At 37.6% G+C, this 23,695-nt stretch overlaps 2 protein-coding genes across 2 annotated transcripts; both read right to left on the reverse strand.

Annotated features, from left to right (window-relative positions):
• Positions 1-7,553: 7,553 nt before the first annotated feature.
• On the reverse strand, positions 7,554-14,864 carry LRRC66 (leucine rich repeat containing 66). The gene is made up of 4 exons (XM_009575300.1): positions 14,369-14,864; positions 11,854-12,023; positions 11,208-11,289; positions 7,554-9,550 (listed from the first exon to the last, which is right to left on the reverse strand). The coding sequence occupies exons 1-4, from the start codon at positions 14,862-14,864 to the stop codon at positions 7,554-7,556; spliced, it is 2,745 nt and encodes a 914-aa protein (XP_009573595.1).
• A 2,913-nt stretch (positions 14,865-17,777) lies between these two features.
• SGCB (sarcoglycan, beta (43kDa dystrophin-associated glycoprotein)) lies at positions 17,778-23,510 on the reverse strand. Its single transcript, XM_009575301.1, has 6 exons — positions 23,409-23,510; positions 21,842-22,051; positions 20,745-20,930; positions 20,441-20,632; positions 19,106-19,237; positions 17,778-18,249 (listed from the first exon to the last, which is right to left on the reverse strand). Exons 1-6 carry the CDS (start codon positions 23,508-23,510, stop codon positions 18,046-18,048), a joined length of 1,026 nt encoding a protein of 341 aa, XP_009573596.1. The 3' UTR covers positions 17,778-18,045.
• Between the last annotated feature and the right edge of the window lie 185 nt (positions 23,511-23,695).

Here is a 23,695-nt window from a genome sequence, read left to right on the forward strand (position 1 = left end):
GGAAGTGGTTGAGTCACCATCCCTGGAAGTATTTAAAAGACGTATAGATGTAGCGCTTAGGGACATTGTTTAGTGGGCATGGTGGTGTTGGGTTGACGGTTGGACTTGATGATCTTGGAGGTCTTTTTCAACCTTAATGATTCTATGATTCTGTGATTATATAGTTGATGTAGGTTTTGGGTTTTTTTCCTTTTGAAAAGTAATATACAGAATATGCTGACTTCTTGGACAAGATACTGAGAGGTCATTCTGGCAGAAGTGTCACAGGTCTTATGCTAATCTTTCTGGTGTACTATTACTGTCCTTACAGCAGAAACTTGATGGTGTATGTGCAGTTCATGCTTGGTATTTGGGAGATGTAAAGTGGAAAGCCGGTTAGTGAAAGGAAAACAGCATCCAGAGACTATAGCAGTGGACACTCTAAGTTGATGGATGACAAACATTTGGAGCTCTTTGGACTCTATGTTCTTAAGGGTCTTTTCCAACCTAAATGATTCTATGAACGTTAGTAACCGAAACATTCCACAAATTAAAGTTCATTCTACAGCAAAATAACATTAAGTATTTAAATTGTTAATACAATTCTGTGTTACTGTTGTTTTTTCACTTTTTATCTTTTTCAAGGAAAGTAAGCTGAAGAGGATGGAATTTATTGCAATCCTTTATGTACTTGAGTTTTCAGTTAAAACCTGTTTAAGGTTGTCTTTAAGCTACAATAAATATTTGGGTTACCTTTGTGTAGCCTTTTCTAACATTTGTAGAGGACTGGAGGCTCCTCCCATTTTACCACAAATACATGCATTTTATTTCATCACAAATGTGCTCACACAATCAAAATTAGTTACAGCTCATTGCTACTTGGTTACATGTTCCCAAGTTACTTTTTTGGAGGGCAAGAAATGGACTTCATTTGTGTTAAGGTTTTCCCAGATTTCTGTTGACCCTTGGTCACAAGTCTAACAAATTGTTTAATAGTCTTGGAATTCATATAGACAGCTTTAAAGGTTAGCTTGTGCCCTGGTTTTAATTATAACTGCTAAAATACCTCTTTCTAGGCCTTATATTTTGTCCTTTCGTATTGCTGTAAAAGTGTATAGAGTCCATCCCCAACTAAATAGTTTGTTTTCTGTAATTGAGACCAAAACTCGGCTTGATATTTTTTGTTTTTATTTTTAAATTTTTCCCCCCCTCTGTGTGTGTGTGTGTACATGTGTTGTCACTAAATAGTACCTACTGATACTGCTGTTGCAGGAACAGCAGTTAACCTATAACTGTGAATGCTTTATGTCTTAGTTATTTGGATATTACATAAATAAGGTATGCTAAACTCCTGTGACTCACGACCTGACAAAAATACTGTTACGCCACGTAACATGAGTTCATCCGATTGATTTTTAGGTCTTTTGCTGGTGTTGATGTAAAATGGCATCCCACAAATAAACAGTATTTGTGTTGGTTTCAGAAACTGACTTCAGATTTTTCTGTGGTTCATACTTCAGAAATTCTCATATCTGAACATGCATCACGTTAGCTGGCAACTTACTATTATTTAGTAGCAGAGAACTTGTATGTACAATCTTGTCATCCTCATTTCTAATAGTAAGGCAAATCGGTATTTAAAACTTGGTTGGAAAGGGTTATGTTTCAAATGGAGTGTCTGGATGTAAAACAGTATTGTAATTCAAAAGTTTTCAACAAGAAGAGTCAATTTGAGCCGGAACGTCTCAAGACAAAATTTTACAAGAAGCATAATCATTACCCGCTCATCTCGACACAGGTTTTTGGCCCATGAGATCCTCACAGAAAAGCTGCTGATGTACGGGCTGGATGAGCACACAGTGAGGTAGACTGAAAACTGGCTGAATGGCAGGGCCCAGAGGGTGGTGGTCAGCAGTGCAAAGTCTTGTTGGAAGCCAGTGGCTAGTGGTGTACCCCAGGGTCAATGGTGGGTCCAGTCCTGTTCAAGTCTTCATTAATGACCTGGATGATGGGGCAGAGTGTACCCTCAGCAAGTTTGCTGATGACACCAAACTGGGAGGAGTGGCTGATACACCAGAGGGTCATGCTGCCATCCAGAGGGACCTCAACAAGGCTGGACAAATGGGGCTGACAGGAACCTCATGAACTTCAACCAGGAGAAGTGCAAAGTCCTTCATCTGGGGAGGAACAACCCCATGCACCAATATATGCTAGTGGCTACCCACCTGGAAAGCAGCTTGGCAGAAAAGGGACTGGGGTTCCTGGTGGACACCAAGTTGAAGATGAGCCAGCAATGTGCCCTAGCCACAAAGAAGGCTTTAGACAAAGTATTGCTAGCAGGTCGAAGGAGATGATTCTTTCCCTCTGCTCAGCACTGTTGAGGCCACTGTGTCCAGTTCTGGGCTCCTCAGTACAAGAGAGACATGGAGATACTGGAGAGAGTCCAACGAAGGGCCACAAAGATGATGAAGAGGCTGGAGCATCTCTCCTGAGGAAAGGCTGAGAGAGCTGGGACTGTTTAGCCTGGAGAAGAGAAGGTGCTGGAGGGCGATCTTACTAATGTATGTAAATATTTGAAGGGAGGGTGTAAAGATAGAGACAGACTTTTTTCAGCAGTGCCCAGTGACAGGACCAGAGGCAGTGGGCACAAACTAAAACACAGGAGGGTCCCTCCGAACATCAGGAAACACTTTTTGACTGTGAGGGTGACTGAGCACTGGCACAGGTTACCCAGGGTGGCTGTGGAGTCTCCATCCTTGGAGGTACTCAAAAGCCATCTGGACATGACCTGGGCAACCAGCTCTAGGTGGCCCTGTTTCAGCAGGAATAGATGACCTCCAGACGTCGCTTCCAACCTCAACCCTTCTGTGATTTCTAAAAGCATACCCTGAAGAAAATTCTCTAAGTTACTCAAATGTAATGCTGGAAGAGAAGACCAGTCCAATAGTATTTAAACGTGGTGATATCTTGATTTGAGAGTCTGTTCACGACCTTAAACACTTGTGGCTTTTCTTACTTTTTAGAAGCGTTTTTCAATTACTTGACTTGTAATGAGCTGTCGCATTGATCTATTTAAAGCAAAAGTGATAGTATCTGAGCAGAGCAGGAGGAAAGCTGCTAGCAATAAGACATGAAAATTACAGCCTAAATGTCCATAATACATTCACAAATTTAGTTTTTAAAGGAGCCATTAGTTAATCCTACTACTTTGTATTGCTTGCACAGTTACAAATCTGGTTTTGAATAGGAAACAGATTTAAAAGCTAGCAAAGAGAATAAAGAACACACGTAAGAGATTTCACAAGAATTTTTTTTAATATTTTGCACTATCTGAGCTACCTAAGGCTCTTGACTTAAAGTATTATTTAAAGTTGAATGTATTTACATTACAATTAGAATAGAGAGCCCATTCTAGAGAAGCAGTTCTTCATTACATTCATGTTGGTGATGAGGGCTGGGATTGCCTACACCAGTTCTCAGATGTAGCCTACTGCTTGTATTTGTCAGAGGGGGTGAGTCACAGTCTTCTGTACCATGAAAACTTTAATATTACTATCCAAATAGTTTCTGATGTTAATTATATGTAGGTTAAATGCGAATGTTTATTCTTTATATTCAAGGGTTATTTTCTAGCCCAGTTATCAGCGTACTCTGGAAAGATTGAAATGCTTTGTACCTACAGGAAACCACTTGATAATTATCAAAGAATCATAAATATGTGTTTGAAAATGAGAGCTTTGTTTCATTCTGATAACGGTATCTGAAGTTCTCGATCTACTCTTAAGACTTGGGTATTTTTTCTTATACTGATTCACTGTATGAGGGATACTATGTCAACCCCAGAGCTCAGCACACCGTTGCCCAGGGAGAAGGGTGTGCCCAGACTATTACCAACATCCTCTTAGCTACCTCCTTGTGCTTCATATATGAATGCATACAGCATACGCTCAGCCACCTCTTTTATTGAGCCTATTCTGTAACCTGGTCTGTTTACCCACTGTCAACTGTGATAGTAACATAAGTCTTACCTGAACGTGAGTTTTGCTACCTGAAGTTGCTGGTGAAGCTAAAGAAGTTTCAACATCCCTAGAGCAGTTGTGTAACTTCTATGCAGGAGGAAAAAAAAAAAGGTGGTGTCTGTATAATGTACACTTACACCCCTATAACTGCAACTGGTTTTGTACTAGTATAGGTATTCTAGAAAACTCTCAGTGTCCAAACCAGCTAAACTAGTGAAGTTTTCAGTGCAAACAAGATACAGTGGATTGATATCAACTGAAATGTAAAGAAAAGTGAGTGGATAAAATCTCAGAATTGGTGAGTGGGGGACTGTGTACCTATTGTATACAGAAGCGCACGGAGAAATAGGATGGATGGAGAGGAGCAGAGTATGAAGAGTACTGCTTGGAAGCCACAGATAATGTAAAAGGCTTTGTATTAACTTTAGGAGCAATTGCTAATGAAGTGAGGAACTAATATGAAGGAGAAGCAGCTGAGTATTTGGGTTTGAATGAACAAGTGATAAGAAGAGTGTCTGGAGTGATCAGTAGCAAAGGGAAGGTGCAAGATTAGGCAGAAGTCTGAAGGTAAGTTCGGGACAGAACATCAACAATATTCTGACTGAAGAATGAAATGCTTTGTCACATGTTAAAAATCCCTTGATGAAGGAGCAAATTTATTTTCTCTGGTGAGAACAGCAGATAACCTGTTTCTGTGATTTTATGGCATAAAGGGAGGCTTAGAAAACTCGCAGCTTCTTGCAAGTAGTGTGCTGTCTGCATTGCCACTGCAGCATTCCTATGGTCAGAAAAAAGAGGAGAAAATAATTTTCCTATATATATTTTGAAAGCCTGCAAACATTGCTGTGTATGAGACATTAATAGAGCCACTCAAATATCTTTTTTTTTTTTTTTTTTCTTTTTCCTCCCTCCATGATCCATGAAATTGGCTTGCTTACATAGTTAGATTTCTTAACTTGTTAGCAGCTGGTACAGCCAAAAGGTGACAGACCTTGGAGAGGTCTGTCAACACAGTTTCAACAGTCATACGTACCATAAAGAGCAAGTCTGCACTTTTTTATGTATTCCATTTTTAAAGTTGCTTTGGCCACAAGTGACTTCTCTGTATAATGAGCTTTACTGAAAGCTGGTTATGGGCGCTAAGAAAAGCGCTGGTGGTGAGGAAATACTGTTCTGTTTTCTGCTCCTAGTAGCTATGTAGCTGTTCCTACAAGGAATCATGCTCAAATTACCCAATTTTTTACTTCTAAAAACACAGTTGTTTTTTATGTCACACACTGTTCTCTGAGAACAGCAGCCTTAAATTCAATAGAAGCCAAGGCATTACATAAGTATTGAGACTATGTGGGGATCAGGAGAGAAAAATTGCAGTAGAACAGGGTATAACATTTACAGCCATTTATATTATCAAGGAACGAGTTGTATTGGGAAACATACTTTATTTTAGAGTTACTGTATTTTTAACATTTCTGGGAATGCTGTATTTTTGCAGATTTGAGTGTTTTGACATTTTTTTCTTGTCTACTTGGAGTGTATGAACAATTCTGGACAGTTAAATGTGTAAAATTTTTTCCCTGTGTTTCAAAAACAATACAGAATCAGACCCTTAAACTCATTAATAATTTGATGACAAATTATCAGTTTCTTCAGAAGGTTATTTCATCCCTGGTTTCTGAGCAGACTCCTACTGAAGGAATGCTCTTAAAAAAAGGTCTTAGTTATCAGTTTAGATATCACTGAGTACTGGAGCAAAAAGAACAGAAATCTTCCAAGAACTAATTGGAAAACAAGAGGATCTGTGTGAATGACAGCAGATTCATTGCTTGTAATTGGGTTACAGATGTTACTGAGTGCAGTTATTTGCAAATACTGTGGTGACCTAAATCAAATCCATGCAATGCCTACCTGAAACTGCCATATAATGTATTCTGAGTTATGTTAAGAGATTTTGAGAAAATCAGCCAGGAAAAAAATCAAAACAAACCAATAGGAGATCTAAGCATAGGTGACTTGGCTCAATAAATAGGTAACCGTGATGCTAGATGTGTAAAACAATTATTTAAAAGGAACTCAAGGTGCTAAAGAAAATATTTTTCAAAAGATCAAATAATATCAGTACTGGTCTCCTTCAGTTGCTTTTACTTGCCTCTTAAATTTTTTGCAATACTTTTTTTTTTTTTAGTTCCAAGTACATGAAGCTAACAAAAATAATTAGCTTCTGTCAGCATCTCTTTGTTCTTTCCTAGCTTTCTCTTTAAAGACAGTTTCAAAGATGTACTGTGCCATTGGACTTGCTCCTGATCTAATGGAATTGAAATGTGTTCCTTGTGTTCTGAGTTTTTAGTGAATAAATTGTGTCTGCATAACAGAGTTTTCCCAGAGCTGCTGGCCAGGCTCCTGCATTTTCTGGGAACCTGGGCCTGTTCCCCTTTGTGATGACATTCCCTTTCAAGGACTACATCAATGATTCTGTGCATGTCAAAAGGGCATTGGGCCATATTCAGAGAAAATTTTATCTTACATTTGTTATCTTTTGGCATAGAAAGTTACTGTATATCAAGCTATTGATATTCTAATACAGCAGTTTTAGAACTCTTGATTTGTCCCTCTCAGTAAAATTCTGAAGTGGATATAGGATCCTTTTTTATAGGGAATAATAGCTTAGTAATAGTAGGTTGTCTTTTTTTAAATTACCCTGCCCATGTCATCACATCTGCAAACTACAGGTGATATCCCATCAGTAGCTGGATCTCCGTAACTGACACTTCTGCAAGGTTTGAATTCTATTCTGTTTCTTTGAGAAAGAAGAGTTTTCGTTACTCTCTCTGTCTTGCCAAGTTAAAAAGTAATATTTTAAATGTAATTGAATGCTGCTTAGACTTTACCTATCTTTGCAAAACTGTGGGAATTCAAACACTTAATCCACAAATTTGGTTCAAAAAGCAAAAAACAGTAATATGTACTATTTCACTGTATAGGGTGAGTCCCACAGGAAGACACAGTAATAGTAATAATGTAATCATAATTTCAGTGTTACATTTATTTTAGACAAAGAGAAACAAACAATGCATATCGGAGGCAAATTCTAAGGGAAACTACATTATCTTAGTACCAACAATAATGAGAAAGTAAATATATATTGTTATTATAACTCAGCAAAAGCTTTATTATCAGTTGTAACTATTGAGTAGTTTACTCATTTGAGTACCCTAGAGTTGTTTTTCATAAAATCTACTCTTGTTTTTTTACCAGTACCCTTCTAAACAAAAGTCCGTGGCTTCTGGCCTGAATTACCCTTTGGAATTGTGGTGTTTTTAAATTGGATGGATCCAGGCTTTATACATCTCATTGTTAAGTCTAGTTCCATAACTTGGATTTCTGAAGTTAAAGGCAGATAGATAGTTGTACTGAGGTGGAAAAAAAAAACCCAACAAAAACAACCCATGGTATTTAACAGTTATTAAAACCTACAACACTGCATTTTAAGACACAATCATTTTTGCTCCTACTGTATGATGTAAACACTGTGGGAGCTTAGTATTACACTTCCGTGTCTCAACTATTGAAGTTTGTTCTCCTGCTTTGCAAAACGTTAGCAAATCCATCAAAAGCTCTTTTCTTCTTAACAAAAAACTGGCCCTGTCCTAAATTGGTCTGACTTTTTTGACTGAGTTTTTCACTTGAATTTTGGAGGTTGACAGCTGTTGTAGAATTGTTGTCCAGTCCTGTCAAAGTAGTGTCATCCTCTGTCTTGCTGGAATCAGTGGTTCCAGAGATTGTATTTCCTGTAGTCTTTTGTGGGAATGAACATGAACTGCATCGTGTGCTTTCACTGAAGAAGCTTTGTGGGACTGAGAAGGAATATGCATCCTCATCGCTCTGATCCAGTTGGAAATGATCTTCTGTGTTGAAGTCTGATTGCGTTTTCCCAGAAGAGGGAAGACGTAGCAAATCTGCCGTAAGATTGCAAGACTGCGTTTCTTCGGGCAGACTACAGTTGCTGGTGTTGTCCTGTAATTCTGTGTATCCATCACAGTCTTTCTCATTAAAACCTCTTTGCGTTTTCTCTGCACAAGCCTCAGTTGTGTTCACCTGCTTCCCCTGTGGTAGCAAGTCGTCTTTCTCTGTAATAACCGTAACATGTTTTTCAGCTGTGTGTTCAGGCAGAGATTGAAGAGATGATTCATTGCTGGAATCCTGTAGAGACCTTTTTGTAACAATTTCATTCAAACCAGTATCAGTGGGAGCAAAAATAAAATCATTGTCCTCAGATGTACTTGTGTGTCTTAATGTAATGTCCCCTTCACCATGATTCTTTTCAGAGGAGTTCCTATCTATGTGCTCGTCTGTACTTCTCTCTGGTGCATTTTCTTTTTGTTCAGTGGGACTGAAGCTGCGGGAATGCTGTGGTTCAATGGGAAACTGATACAGCTGCAGTTCGGCCTCTTCAGAAGTGTTCTCTGCATCTGTGTCGTACGTGGGAGAACGTTTTAACAAAAGTAACGTATTGCCAAAATCTGTATTTTGATTGTGGAGAGAATCAGAAACAGAGTTTTGTACTGTTGACTCTGCATTAGTAAAATAATCAAACATATCAGGAACTTCTTGACTTGAAGAACTAATTGTGTCTGAATGGGACATGCTTACATGGTCACTACATTTACCAGCATAAAGCGATGCTGTTTCAGGCATGATGGTATCTGAATCATAATTAATAGTGGTTTCAAAATACGCATTGTTCTCGTCTTCCTTCTTCCCAATATGCTGAAGTTCAGCAGCAATGTTTGGAGACTCTGGCGGTGTTGAGAACTTCTTAGTTCCACTGTTTGTATTGGCTTCCTCTAGTGACGACTGACAGACTGGCAGGTTGTCGCTAACGTCAGGTTGTTCCCATTCAAAGTCTGCTAAAGAACTGCAGTCACTCATTGTGAATGGAGTCCCTTCATCTGAAGAACTATCGCCAGCTAGAGTATTTGGTGCCTGTACACTGCTACCAATGACATTTTCATGCAAAATAGAAGTTTCTGTAGGAAAAATGCATGTGTTTCTTGAAGAATTCTCATCACAAATGAACAAATTATGCTGTGTATTTGTTGGTTTGCTTGCAGAGCACTCTCTGCTCAAGGTTCCGTCTGAAAAAGCTTGATTAGAATAAGTATGTTCTGAACCTGAATTTTTGTTCCTGCGCATGAATCTCCACAGGCTCACAAGGTAGGGTCTAGCAAAAGCACCCAGACAAAAAGCACAAACAAACGTAATGAGCACCGAGAGGCAGACAGCCAGTGCAAGGTCTTGCTCTGTTCTTCTTTGTCTAAAAACAGTATTAGTGTCCCGGGCTCTTCTAACCAAAAATGATGAAACCCTTTCCTTCACCTGTATATTGTAGATGAGATATTTCTTCTTTTTTGTATTAAAAATACACAAATATAACCCTTCATCAGTTTTCTCAGCATTGTGTATCACTAAATTATTCATTTTATCCAGTGTCATATGAGGAAGACTATTATCTTTCGAAATTCTGCCTTTAGGTGTCCACCAAGAGACTCCATTACCTGAAATAAAAGAAAATACAAACTAAATCTTTCTTAAAGGTATCGGATACTTGGTTTGCAGGGTCAAGTTATTTCTGTAAGAACATGCTCTGACCTATCTTGGACAATTTTAACTATTTAGTAGTTAAAATCCATTTTCTTTTTATCCATCCATAGTTATTTTACATGGTACCAAGTATCTGTCAAACCATCATATATCCCCCCCCTGTTTAAAACACAGTATGTATGGGGTCTTAATAGCAGACTTTACAAGAAAAATGGCGTGGATGAGGGAGGAGGTCACTGAAATTATCTAAGTATGTTCTGGGTCATACTAGAAACCCCTGCTGATCTCCCTCCTGGAAGATCCATGTTTATAGCCAGCTGTTCCCCAACATGGCCATGGTCACTGTGTGCAGCTGTGAGATAAAACTTCACTAGTTAACTGTCAGTGTTTCAACCACTGTGATTTTCCTGCAGTTACTCCTCTGACTGCAGCAAACAGGTTTGAAAACCAAGGGTATTTGTATCTATTGTTCAAAACTTTAGCTAGTGCAGGCCATGGCTCCGGTGGTTGGCTTTTGGAATGTGTTTCAAGGTTGTATGTACACCTTTGCTTTCGATCTGCTTGTGTTCCCAGTTGAGTTTTGGTGCAATCCAGTGTGTTGATTTTAATCCCATGATCAGAGTTTCCGTGACTTTCCTTGTTAATAGACAAAGCAGGTGGCATTTCTGAAAGACCCTATGTATTTTCATTTGGGGATAAAGTGTTCCAAGGGGAAAGCCTTACCACCTCAAAGTGCTATTAGTCCATTAGAGTTAAACCATTTTGCCTTATGGCACATGACAAATACACCACCTACTCTAAGTTTGGTCTTAGTTTTCCTTCTGCATGGGAAGTCTTAGCTCTGTAGATGTTGTCACTTGTACTTCAAGTGCTCTGTATTAATTGTAAATGCTGAATTCATTTCCTAAGTGAACTGTGTGCTACAGTAGCTGTACTTTTTTAGAAGAAATATAAATCCTTTCCCTTGCAAATAACTCTCATTTCATTTTTCTATAACTGAATACTAGAAACACTATTGTATCCTTCTCAGTTTTCTACATGCCCTAGAAGCGGTCCTTTGTTTACATTCCAAAATTAACTGATAAATTTGCAACGTACTACTTACTGAAATTTATTTGTGTATAATTTGGCATCACTTATTAGTTTAATGTAAGGAAGGAGATGACGACTTTTTTTGGAAAACATGACTTTCAAATATTCTAACTGGTATGCTACTTTCTAATGAAATAATTTATATGTTAAGTTGTTCAGTTATTTTTAAACAGTGTCTTTAGAAATCCACTTTTAAAACCAGATTTCTTTGATCATTCTGCATGCATTTGGATTTTAGCAGTGTGTGGATAGAGTCTCTGTTTTACATACCCCTTGTGTTATCCAAGCCACAGTTCAGCACCGATGTCTTCCCTGTTGGGATTACAGCCCTCTTGAGCAAAACACTGTCGCTGCAGTTTAAGTGGAAACTTGAAAGATATAGCAGGGGTTTCTGTGAGTTGTTGGCAGATTTATTGTATGAAATACTCCATTTTTTCCTCGTGGAGTCAAAAAGAAAATGAAGTAAATGTTTGAAACCATTTAGTCTGCAGTTAAATATCCAGGCATTATTTGACAAACCCACTTCAAGTTGAAAGAAGTTCAAACTGATTAATATCTGTGGTAAAGGGATTGTCAGAGCATTTTCACGGAGATCCACAACCTGTTTGGAAATAATTCAGAATTAATTTGATAAGCCTTACAATGGAATCCTAATTGCAACATCAACAATAACATTTATTTTGGTATACAAGCACTTTTGCAGTTACGGGAACAATACATCTTGGTTGGATTTCAAGAATATTGTTCTAAGCTTTTTCATTTAAATGAAAAGTTTAAATTGTGGTATACTTAGAATTCTCCCATTGTAGATTACCTCTCTGTGAATGGGAAGCCACAGGGCTTCTTTTGCCATGGAAGTGATGGGGGTAGAAAAGGACGTGTGTGTGTTTAAGCCAATTATGGATTGGTTTGTGGCATAGAGAAATGGTGAATTTGTGGTTATATTGTGCATATTTACAAGTGTGCATGTTTTCCTATAGATGAAAAGCAAATATATATTATATAAAAATAATTATTATTTTCACCATTTGCTTTAGTTTTTATAATTGTATACTAATAATATAATAATCAAAGACCAATATAATCATGCTGAATAGTTGATAATTAATATTTTTAACGGTCATTAACACAAAACATTGAAACAGTTGTAATATAGCTTTACAACCTGTAATTTGTGGAGATCCCTGAAGGCGTCTGGATGAATTTTAGTTATCTTGTTGTTTTGCAAGTCGATGTCCTTCAGCTGTGAACAGTTTTGAAAATCATTCAGATCAATCTGTTGTATGCCATTGGATGACAAACGGACAGTTTGTAAAGACTGCAGCAGGCCCAGTCCTAGGAAGAACAAAACTATTTTACATTTCATGTTCTTGTTTTCCCAATTGCGTCAAGTGGCTTTTTAAAATTCTTTGCAACGAAATTCCTTCCATTCCTGTCTATTGCAACGAGTGGCTGCAGGCTTTGAGTTACTATGCCTTTCCTATTCAGTGGTTGTCCCATTCTAAAAGTTGCGTAGCATCAACAGCAGGCATGTTAATACATTCACAATCGATCCATGTTTTAAAAATTCACATCTCTATAAAAGCAGTAACATTCCTTTGTGCTATCAAAATTATTCCAACTGTGATCTCTGTACTTTGAGCGTGCTTCTCTGGAGAACTGGAGGTAGGAAAGGAGGAGTGTAAAAAGGGTGGAATATACTCGGTTTATAAAATCCAAATATGTTAATTGTAAATAAAAGATGGAGATGCAAAAGGTGATACAATATCTCCTATGCATTGCCATCTGCAAGTTCACGGGAGTTTTTCGTATGTGGAATTATTTGAACCATATTCATAAGATGTACACCTGACTGAAAACAAAGACCTGTTGTTGCTTATGCCTGTCTGCCTGTGAATTATCAACCATGACAGTATATTCTTTAGCATATCCTAGTTACGACAGCATCTGTCTTGCATAAGTGGCCCATTTGAATGCTCATGAGATACCTCATTTTTCTTAGGTGCTGTGCAGACAGCTCCCAAAGCTCCAGCCTGCAAGTCCCAGTGGGAAGGCAGGCACTTGAACACTCAGCATCACCACAGTTTGTAACGCCTGAATGTCACTCTAAAGTGGTTTTTGATCACACAGCATTGTTGAGAAGCTACTAGTTCTCCTTAAAAATTTTGCCCTTGGTGTCATCTGGTTTACTGGAAATCTCTTATTCCAGTTTGGTGTTCTGTTTGCTGAGTAATTGATTAATTGATCTTTGGGTTTGTTGTGAAAAGCAGAGGAAAAAAGTAGAGGTAGCTGATAGGAAAGGCATTCAGAAGTTCTGGCAGCTCATAAATTCTTCCTTGCACTTGCATGAAGAATTGTAGTTTGGATGCTTCCCTGAAGCTAAATTTGTGCCAAAAATATACACTGGTACGGCAGGGGTGGGCAGCAGCCTGACATCTGGGGTGGAGGCTGTGGGAAGAGTTTCTCTGTGGCCAAACCCCTCTGCTTAAGAACTTCAGTTTGTGTTTTCTTACCAGAGCTTGAAAACTAGAATGTTAGTGAAGTATTTTGGAGGAGGAAAATAAAGTATTTAAATGAATATGGGATTTAAGTATAACTTGAAGTATGGTGGTACGATGCATAGCAATTTGACTTTTAATATCTAAGAACATCCTATAACGTGTAGTTATAGTTGTCTACCAAAGCAAATCAAATCTGCATCAATATATTTTATAATGTAAGCTTTTCTATACTGTCTATATGGGACCTTACAGATACTACAAAATAATTAAGCGAAACCTTTTCCTGCATGCCAGAGAATTATTTAGTATCAAAAAAGGAGGAGGGTGCGAGGACCCTGTGTAGGTGCAAAATTATTCCCTTTGTCTGACTTTGTGAGATAAGTGGGTTTTTGGTTTGCTGCCCCCTCCCCCCCTCGTATTTTCAAAATCTGGAGCTAATTAATCTGATGATGTTATCAGAGATAATTAAATTCAGCAAACAATATATAGGATAGTGTTGCTTGTACTGCAGCTTCTGCTTCATTTAGACGCTGTTTGGACAATGTGAATGATCTGTTTATGAGGATAGAGGCTGTCATAAAGGCTACGATGCCTAGCATAGTGCAGTGACCAGCACTTTCTAAAAGTCTATGGAAACGTCACAGCCCTCTCTTGTTACTAGAAGGTGTCACTTCGGTTGGGTGTCAGGTGGCATAGAGCAACATTGTTTTGACTGAACAAAATATATTTTCCTGTCTTTGTGAAATACTGAAATCGGAGCAAGTTTTATTTAAGAGAGTATTGGCTTTCTTCTGAAGAGTAGTATGAAATTAATTATCCATAATTTTCTTGATGTTAAGGTCCATGACTGGGTTGTGAAGGCTGATGTTTTTCCAAAGATCCTTACTTCCCTGTCTATACAACAAGGAAAAGTACTGCTGGGGCTCTCAGAGGGTAAATTTGGTTATATTTGACTGACATTAAGGCATTACAATTGCAAAGGCTATAAAAAAACCCAACCTAATCCAAAACAACCCATTTGCTTCAGTCTCTGTATTTGCATGCAGATGGAACTTTTCCTCACCTTAAGTATAACTAAAGGAGATCGTCACATTTTGAATTCAGTAACATGTACCAAATCATATCCAAAACCAATTTACCCTTTGGGAGCGAGGTCCTTAAAGATTTTGAAATGCTTACCTCTTGGAACTGTGTTAAGATTATTTCTTTCAACTGACAATACTTTCAAAGCAGGCAGGAGACGACAGCCTTTTCCACACTTTTTAGACCCATGTGCAGGTGTAGGTACGTCCAGTGTGAGGGTGTGGATGGCATTACCATTGAGGTTTAGAATTTCTAAAGCAGGTAAATTTCTACAAGTAGTTAAGGAGAGTTCAGAAATCAGGTTGTTACTGAGATTTAGGTGTTTTAGCATCCATTCTTCAATTCTTTCATCAGCGCACAGAAAAGTTTTAATATTATTGTAACTAAAATCAGCCGTTATTGCTGTTTGTGATATATCTTCTGGAATAGCAGACATTCCGGTAAAAGAACAGTTCAGTAAGAACTCGCTATCCCACCGGCAGTCTGAGTGGTGATGTGTAACAAAAAGAATCCACCGTGACTTGGTTCCCACTGATCCGGGAAGATTAAAGTAAAGGACCACAGCTATGACACTCAAGTGAAGGTTATCCATAGTATCTATATGTAAAATGTAAAATTATGGTAAGTTCAGCATAACAAGAGTTAAATAGAAAGCGGAAATACTTTGACATTAAAAAAAATCAACGCTAAACAAATACCCAAAGCATTACCAACCGTCTGCCTTAAACATTCAGTTTTGGACTCTTAAGTATGTTTCAAAACGAACATTCATAAACTGGTAACCTTCCCTCTCCCTCCACCACTCCCCAAAACCAATCCGAACCTTTTCTTTCTTTCCCAGCCCTTCGGTCGAGAAACACGGCTTCTCAGGAACTTGTCAACTAACAACAGTGGAGACTTTTGAACTCTACGTCAGGTATCATACACAATTACCACTGAGCAAAGTCCACTAGATACAATCCATGATGAATAGATGTGGAATGATTTTCATACTTACAGTTAATAAAATACTAATTTCTCTGTCAATAACACAACAATGTATTTTTAATGAAAAACTACAGTCTTACAAATAACACTTCTGAACCACAGCTGCATCTTAGAATTTATTGTTTCATTTCAAAACAAAGGTTAGAAATTCAATTGTCTTTCATCTACTGAAACAACCACCACCTTTACATATGCTGAGAACTCTTCACATGTAAGTTGTTTCAACGTACCCAGTATGGTATTTTACACAGAAGCATGTAGAATGTACTTTAAACACACAGAATCTTAAGTGCATCTGTGGGATTGAAATAAATAATGTGCCACACAGTGTTTTACATACGTATAGAAAAATGTACCTTAGGGAGTTAGAAGATAAAACAACAAATAAATGCACAACACAAGGCATGTGTGGTGCCAACAGCGAAGGCAACAAAATATATTAACAATACATAAATAGTGGCTAACAAATTGATAATTTATTTCATTTGGTATTTGTACGATTGGTTTTGCTACGTTTTGACAAAAAATCCACATTTCAAAAGAAATTCCCCAGACCATGATTTAAGAGTACCTTTGTGATAAATCTTTCAGCTATGTTGCATACAGTATTTTAAAAAGAACTCTTGATAATTACAAAAATCCAGTCCTAGCATATAGGGATGTCAGTATTAACCAGAGAAGAGCTTTAATATGCTCTTTGTGTGTAAGCTACTTGACCGAGGCAGTATCTGTCATTTTCAAGATCTATTTCAGCTTTGAGGATACTGCTGCCTATAGTTTTATATAAGGGGGTGTGTATATATATTTATATATACATAAAAATAAAGTGACAAACTTCCATTAGCATGGGAGTGAAAATTCTAAAAATGTTACAGTTTATTTCCTCCTCTTAACTGTAACAGATACTAATTGAGGCACTACTTAGCAGCAAAGATGTGTGCATGTTTTCAGCAAAATGTGTGTTGGAAGTGGTTGATAAATACTAACTCTATGAAGTTCATGAAGGCAGTATGCAAAATGCACGATCTTTAATGTGAGCAATTCAATGGCTTTTCCTACATTTTATTCTGTTTATTCTGGTTTTGTTAGAACAGCTCCACTGCTGTCCACCCCTAAAACCCCAACAACTACTGAGCATCAAAATCCGGCTTTGCCTTTGAGCAATGAGGGAAGCGGGACCCCTCTGGCCTCCCGTGTGGCGTAATGCTTGACCTAAGGATCCCCCTCTAGAAATCACTTCCACCCATACACATCCTGCATGAGGACTTACTGACTTCTAAATACAGGAATACAGTAAATACAGGAATTGGGACCTTAGATACGAAGTTCTTGTTGCAGAAGGAGATGATTTGTATTTTGTGGAATTCTATGTACTTTGAGAGTTATAGAACAAGGATAGATAGTTTATCTTCCCACAACAAATGACCAATTCTGAAGTTAATATGTAACATTTGCACAACTTTTAGGAAGAGAAGTGTGTGCTTATCTAGAAAAACTCATCAAAAAGCTACTTGCAAAGTCACCTTTGTGGCTTCCATTATTAAGGTTACTCGATGCTACTGCAAAACAAAACTATTTTAATCTGAAGAAATACATGGGGTGGGGAAAGGAGGAATCTTATAATGAGCTGGGCTATTTTAATACAGAACACCTTACCTCTGCAAAAGCAGTTACAAGGCTGTAAGTTTCTGTAAGGCCCCAGTTCACCATAGACACAGTTTCACTGTTGACAAATTCAGATACACGTGTATTTACTCTGCTGTCATAGGATCCAATACCATCACATTTAGAATTATAGACCTGCAGTTTAACTTCACAATTTAATTCTGAGGTTCACAGTAATGCATCAGTACTGACATTTATGGGGAAAAAGAGATCTGATCTCAGACACTGCTGTAACAGACATGCTTTAGATTATTACCTGTTGAATAATGGATTGATACACTGTTCACATTAAAGCACCCAGAAAACCACTTTTTTGGGTAGTGAGCAAGTTACAAGTACATCTTTAAAAATGTACTTCTAATATAAACATGTTTTATAAATACTTTGCATAAATTAAGCAACTGTAGAATGCCTAAACTGCACAGATAGAATGGGAGCTCAAGCAACACTTCAATCATTGCAAGACTATTTCAAAACTGAAGTTACATTTCCACACTCGGTATTACTTTGCAAATATTATTTATGCTAGCATAATTTTTTTTTAACTACATGAGAATATATGGCGGAAATAATGCAATATTTTAAAGTGAATCTGCCACTACCCCTCTCTTAGTACACATATAGTAAACCACATAATTTTGGGGGAAATCATTATATCAGCCTTTGGCAAGAAATGAAGAGAAGACAAAAATCTTCAGCCATCCTAGGCCAATCCACTTCTAACGACAAATCGACATTCCTATTGAAGTACTTCAGATCGCAGTTGTGTTCTCAGCAGCCCTCAAGATCTTGGGATGTAGGACAAAAACCTCCTCTAAAGGCAGCTGAAGGCAGTCAAGATTGTTGCTAAGATCACGTTCTTTAAATATATTCTACCGATCCCAATTCAGGAAGGTACTTCAGTATGCGTGTAGACTGAAAGCTTACTAAATCACTGCCGCTATTACAGCTAACAGGATGATGACATAATACTGCTGAACATAACAGCCTTTGCTTAAAAATATTATGTAATAAATGTTAGTATAAACTGCTGTAAAAACAGAAATCCTTGAAGGCATGCAATTACTTCATACAAATATATGTAAACACAAAAGAGAACTCTCCTGGTAGTGGTTTGTGTTTTAGTGCGTGGCTCCACATGGATTGACAGAAGTCTGACAACCCATGTTATAACCTGTCACCTGTACCTTGAACAGTGTTCCATCTGCACACATACAGAGCTTGAAACGCAGCCAGTTGCCGTTATTAAACTGTTCCCCGTAAGAAGAACTTGGCAGTCGCGATGGGCTGACCATCACAGTTCCATTCAGGATAATGCTGTTTTCCTATTAAGAGAGAGAAAAAAAAGTACAACTTCTAATGTAAACAAATCAGGTTGGTTTTGAAAAAGACAAGCTGGTTTAACGAATAAATGACATCTTTAGGATGGCTGTAGAAATCAGCAGAATAAAAAAAGTACATATGACAAGATTTCATTTTTTATTAAATTCGTGAATAATGTCCATGGATTTCTCAATTATAGTCAGCAATGTACTTTGCTATTCCAGTGGTAGATCAATATTGAGAGAGACAGCAGTAGTGTGGTTTTTCACTTTACAGACCTATTAGCAAATGCAGCAAATCTAAAAATATGGACGGGAAATGGGAATCGGTGTTTGAATTCATACATGAAATTCATTCACACATGAAATAAAAGTGCATGTATCTCTGTTTTTTTATCCTCCTTTAACCTTTTCCATCACTCCATATGCCCTGCAACCGTAACAATCTCCAGAAACCTTAAATGAATGCTGGCGAGTCTTACTGCAGCGGCACAGAAGGTAGTGCTCCTAACCGTATGCTCTCTGTCAATGGTTGCTGACCCCAGTAAAGCTTCCAGAAAAGAAGATGAATTCCCTTTGGTATTTGTTTCAGTGCAGAGGCCAATAGCTTGCCTTTAATTGCATTGTGGGTTTTTAGTGTCTTAACAGCAGTAAATCATTGTTACCTGAAAACTACTGAACCACTAATTAAAAGCAAATAAACCACCTTTTAAAATCCTACTAAATACACTGACTGCAACTAAACTTTTATGCATGACTACTTTATATAAAATTTGAAACCCTATAAAGCTATATCAGTTTATTATCAGCCTGAATTTGAAACTAAGCTGTTCAGAAAATGCTGATTTGAAATACTTACTGCTTTAAGTTCCATGTTACCCCCCATTCGAAACTCAATGGTCTTGCCTGTGATGAAAACACCTTCGTTTCCACGGACAATAGCATGGCCATCGACCTTTATGTTTAGATCACTGGTCGCATTGCTGGTAATCTAAGAATATAAACAAAAAAAGTGTATCACAGATCAATGAAAACGTTTCACTTGGGTTTGTCTGAGTAACTTTAATTACCTTAAAAATATTGCTGCTGCACAACTTAATAAAAAACTTCAATGTACTTTTTGCCCTTCTGCCTTTATGCCTATGAAGCTTCTGCCCATTTGTTATTTTCCACATTCACATTTAAAAACAAGGATTACTTCATTTTGGAAAGTATGTAAAATAGTTTATTTTTGCGATAAAAATAACGATTCATATGACAATTTTATGGGATACACAGTTAACACTTGTAGCAGATATAGGTTTCCTGTTAGGACTGATTATGTAAACTTACTCCTCTGTTTTCATTTAATCTGTTCCTCCTATGTATTTATAGGTTTGGGTTTTTTTTTTCCTGGAACATACTATTTGTTAGCCTTGCAGAGGAAACACGAAGAAGAGCAAACTAAATTTTCTTCATCCTTAACAGGGTTGCTCAATGCTTCTTAAGGCACACTCAAACCTCTATAAACCCACTGATACTACCCTACTAAAGTTATACAAAAGAACTATGCACTGTACTCTATCTGTAAAGCCTTTATTATGAGTGATGGTATGCAAGAAAGAAATTTCAGTCTGACATTAAGATAAACATTTTAAAGGTACACACACCGACATTTAGGATTTTTAGTTTTCTGATAAATAAAACATATTTAATGTAGAAATCAAACTAAGAACTTGTTTAACCTAGAAGCCATGAACTGACATAACTCCTATAATGCTGTGATTGTTCTCTACACTTTTACTCAGACCTCTGAAATTCTGATTGTATTAATATTTATCTCCAATAGAAGGAAAATGATACACGAAGATCTGGTAATTATTTTTGTGAGATCTTACTAGAAACAGAGCAGATTTTCATAGAAATTTTATTTCTGAAACAGTTATCCATGCACAAATGGATAAATGCTTAATAAAAAGACACACAGGCCTAGTTGGCATGGTAGTCCCGATATTACACTTATTTAATAGTCAGTTTTCATTTCAGTTCTAATTTTTAGGGTGATTTACATTTTCAGAGCTGCATTTTTAGCTACATTTAGTCAAATTTCTAAATATGCTTGAAAGATCGGATTAGTAAACTTTTTTCTTCTATAACTAAGGCAATTCTGTAATGAGCTTTTACAAAACGTAAGTGGTAGTTAAAAGAGACATACCCTCTCTGTAGAGGCCTTTTGTACATTCAAGATTTTAACTCCATTTGGCAGATGAAACTCATGAGTTTCATAGTCTGTGCTGAACAAGGTATTTTGTGTCCGTGGGTCAACAAATTCCATGCCAATGTCGCTGGTAATAGAAGTTTTGTCTTTTTCCACACTAAGCTTGGTTGTTCCTTGCTGAAATACAATCTTCAGAAACAAAGTCAAGAAGTTAATGATGTTTCAAATATAGCGTTTATTAATAATGTGAGTGTAATTCCATAATGTTGCTCACAAACTTTCAATTCATGATATAACTTACAGGCTGATTATTTCCAGTGATCACCAAATCTTCATTACGTCTGCCTCCTACAGTGCTTTTATATAACGGATGTATAACGCCCATGTCAGAAACTTGCTTAAACCGCAACAAGCCACTCTCGTGGAACTCCATACTGTCACAACCGTTGGGACCGATTCGAATCACTGCCCAGATAACTAGTGTAATCTGAAAAAGAAACACACATTTTCAAAGATTACTTTGATTGTTTGGATCTTCCCATAACAAGTATTGTATTAACGAGATGTTTTATTTCAAATAATTATTAATGCTAGTGTTTAAGTGAGCTTTAGGAGTGAATTTACCTTAGTCTGTTTAATTTCTACTGGAAACATCAGAACACATTTAATTACGAAAAGCATTTTACATGATTTTTAGACTCATCTGAAATGGTAACTAAAATATTTTGTATTTATATTAAAAAAAAAAAAAGAAATTAAATCACATCCATAATTAAATCTTTTTCCTGTTTAAGGGTAACCATGGTATCATTAGCTAAATAAATTTCCTGAACAAAGTAGCTCATCTCAGGATATACTTACCCTTGAACTACAAGAAAGCACCTTCACAGGTGAATGCCCAATTATGAAAAATAATTCATTACTTCTCATTGATCAAGCAATAAAAAGGTGCTAATTACAACAATGAAGGTTTAAAGTGCAGTGGCTTATTAATTCTGAATGCTTATGTGCAGCTCTGTTATTGTATGTAAAATGTTCCTGGCATAAGAGTTTATCCTGAATGCATTTGTACTGCACTAATAACACTTTGCACATTTGCTGTTACTGAGTTTTGGGAATGGAGAGACACTTTCAAGGTTCCTAATTCTGTGTTGCATAAATGGTAGGTTTCTTGCTGGGACCATGATAACTGAAATAATCATGACTGAACTTATAAAAGTCTTCCATCTAATCTTGCTCAGATTACAAAAGAACAAAAAAGAAAGGAGAAAAATGAGAAATCTCCTTCAGTACATTTTAAGTCCTTTTCAGCCATACTAGAATAAGTTTTATTTCTCTAATAAACCGTCAAAATGAAATTCATCCTAATGTTGCTTGCAGCCTAAGTATTATACTCACAATCAGATTGATGACTGCCAAAATAAAAAGAAGAACAATCACACAAATGGCCAAGTTGCCTTTCCTGCCACGTAACCCTGTCTTATGGAGACGGTCTTCATCAATTGGAATGTATCCTGCTTTAAAGTTACTGTTGTGCTCCTTATTAACGTTCCTGCGTTCCACAGCCTTCTCTCGCATAGACTTCTTCACCGGGCCGTTAGAACTTTGCTATAATACAAAGCATGGATTAGCTGTTATAAGGCATGTAAATCCACCAAAATGACACACATATATGTATGCAAAAAATATAAATTTGAATTGACTAGTGGAATATCTATTATGTTCAATATTATATTTCAGTCTGCCACTCTGTACTTAGAATACACATTTACAACCACTGCAATCTCTGCTAATACAATGACTAAAATTGAAATCCAGATATTTTCAGACAATATATGTCTTTAGATCTCATTTTTATCATGGCAAATAGGAATTATTAATGACATCGTTGCAATAAAAGAAAAAAAAAGCTGTAAAGAACTTCATCAAGTTTTTACCTCTTGGCGACAATACAGGACATAATCCTGCAGGTCATTTACCAATACACAGGATTTTAGTTCCCTCCATGCTAATGCAGGATAGACTCTCAATAAGTCTATCCAAAAGGAGTGTGGTGGATACAGCTTCTAAATTAGTTTGATAGCACAGGGTTTGCATTCAACTTCCATTGCTTGCATGCAGTGCTATGAAAAATACTGTAAGCCTTCAAACCTGGCATGGAGAACTTGGCCAGCCTAGCTTTAATTTAATCAGTTACTAGATTGAAAGGGATATTCCATCAATGTAACAAATTAACATGTAGAGGAAACTCTTGTAGACATTCATAGGGAAAATAAACCTTTGACGTATTTTTGTAACTTTGTCCAAAATTTTGTTCCACTGCCCCTGAATGGAACAGATTGCTATTTGAAGGTTCAATTCTTCAAAGAAGGGGCTTGATCTTTTTGATCGGATTAAGTTTGTTCATCTGAAATGAATCCTGAAGCTGCACCTTAAGCTTACTGCACTTGTGTGTGTCTATACTGATGTAACGGGTAAAAATGTCTTGTTTACTTCTGTTGCTGAAGAACAAGGAAATGGTGTTGAGAAAGGTGCTTGACCTGAACAGGTTTATGGAGGGCTTCCTCAATGATGTTCTGGAAGCCACTCTAACCCTGCACAAACTCAGAATTGGGTATGCAGGGAAACTGAGAGAAGAGGTCTGTGCTCTGGGGAAAAGGAAACGGAAATCTTGTACAACAGGACAGTCAGTATCTTGTCCTGAGGATAGTGTGTTCTTGAAAGAATGCAACAGTGAGATGAAACTCCAATGTAGTTTTTTCACCTAGTAAGGCAGCAATACAGAAGATGGCACCAGGACTGGGAGAACATGGCTGAAATGGTGTTTGCTGGAACAAGTGCTGGAGCATCCATGCAGAACTAGGTGGTGTTTCGTACGGCACCCGAGACGAGGCTGGTACAGGACCTCTCAGGAATCTGGGGCTTCCTACCCACTGCTGCCACCGGCGCATATGCACAGACTCACTCTGATTAGAAGTCCCGTGGAGATGCAGGACCTCCTAAAAGACGAGCCCTCGGACGGCTGTTCTTTTCCCTCCGGCTTGTGCGGCGCTGACAGAGTCCCCATCCCACCCCTCCGACTAGGTGACAACGGCACCCCTTCCGACAAATTTAGCTTTCACTCCCGCGTGAGACCTCGGATGCTGAGCCCGAATCTGAGCGTCAGTCTTATTTATACACTGCCGCTGAGCCACCGCACTTGTGCCAGCGTAACAAGACGACTGACGGCGCAGTCCTATAAATACCGACCGC

The sequence above is a fragment of the Fulmarus glacialis genome, unplaced genomic scaffold, assembly GCF_000690835.1.
Source record: "Fulmarus glacialis isolate BGI_N327 unplaced genomic scaffold, ASM69083v1 scaffold16143, whole genome shotgun sequence".
NCBI classification, from domain to species: domain Eukaryota; kingdom Metazoa; phylum Chordata; class Aves; order Procellariiformes; family Procellariidae; genus Fulmarus; species Fulmarus glacialis.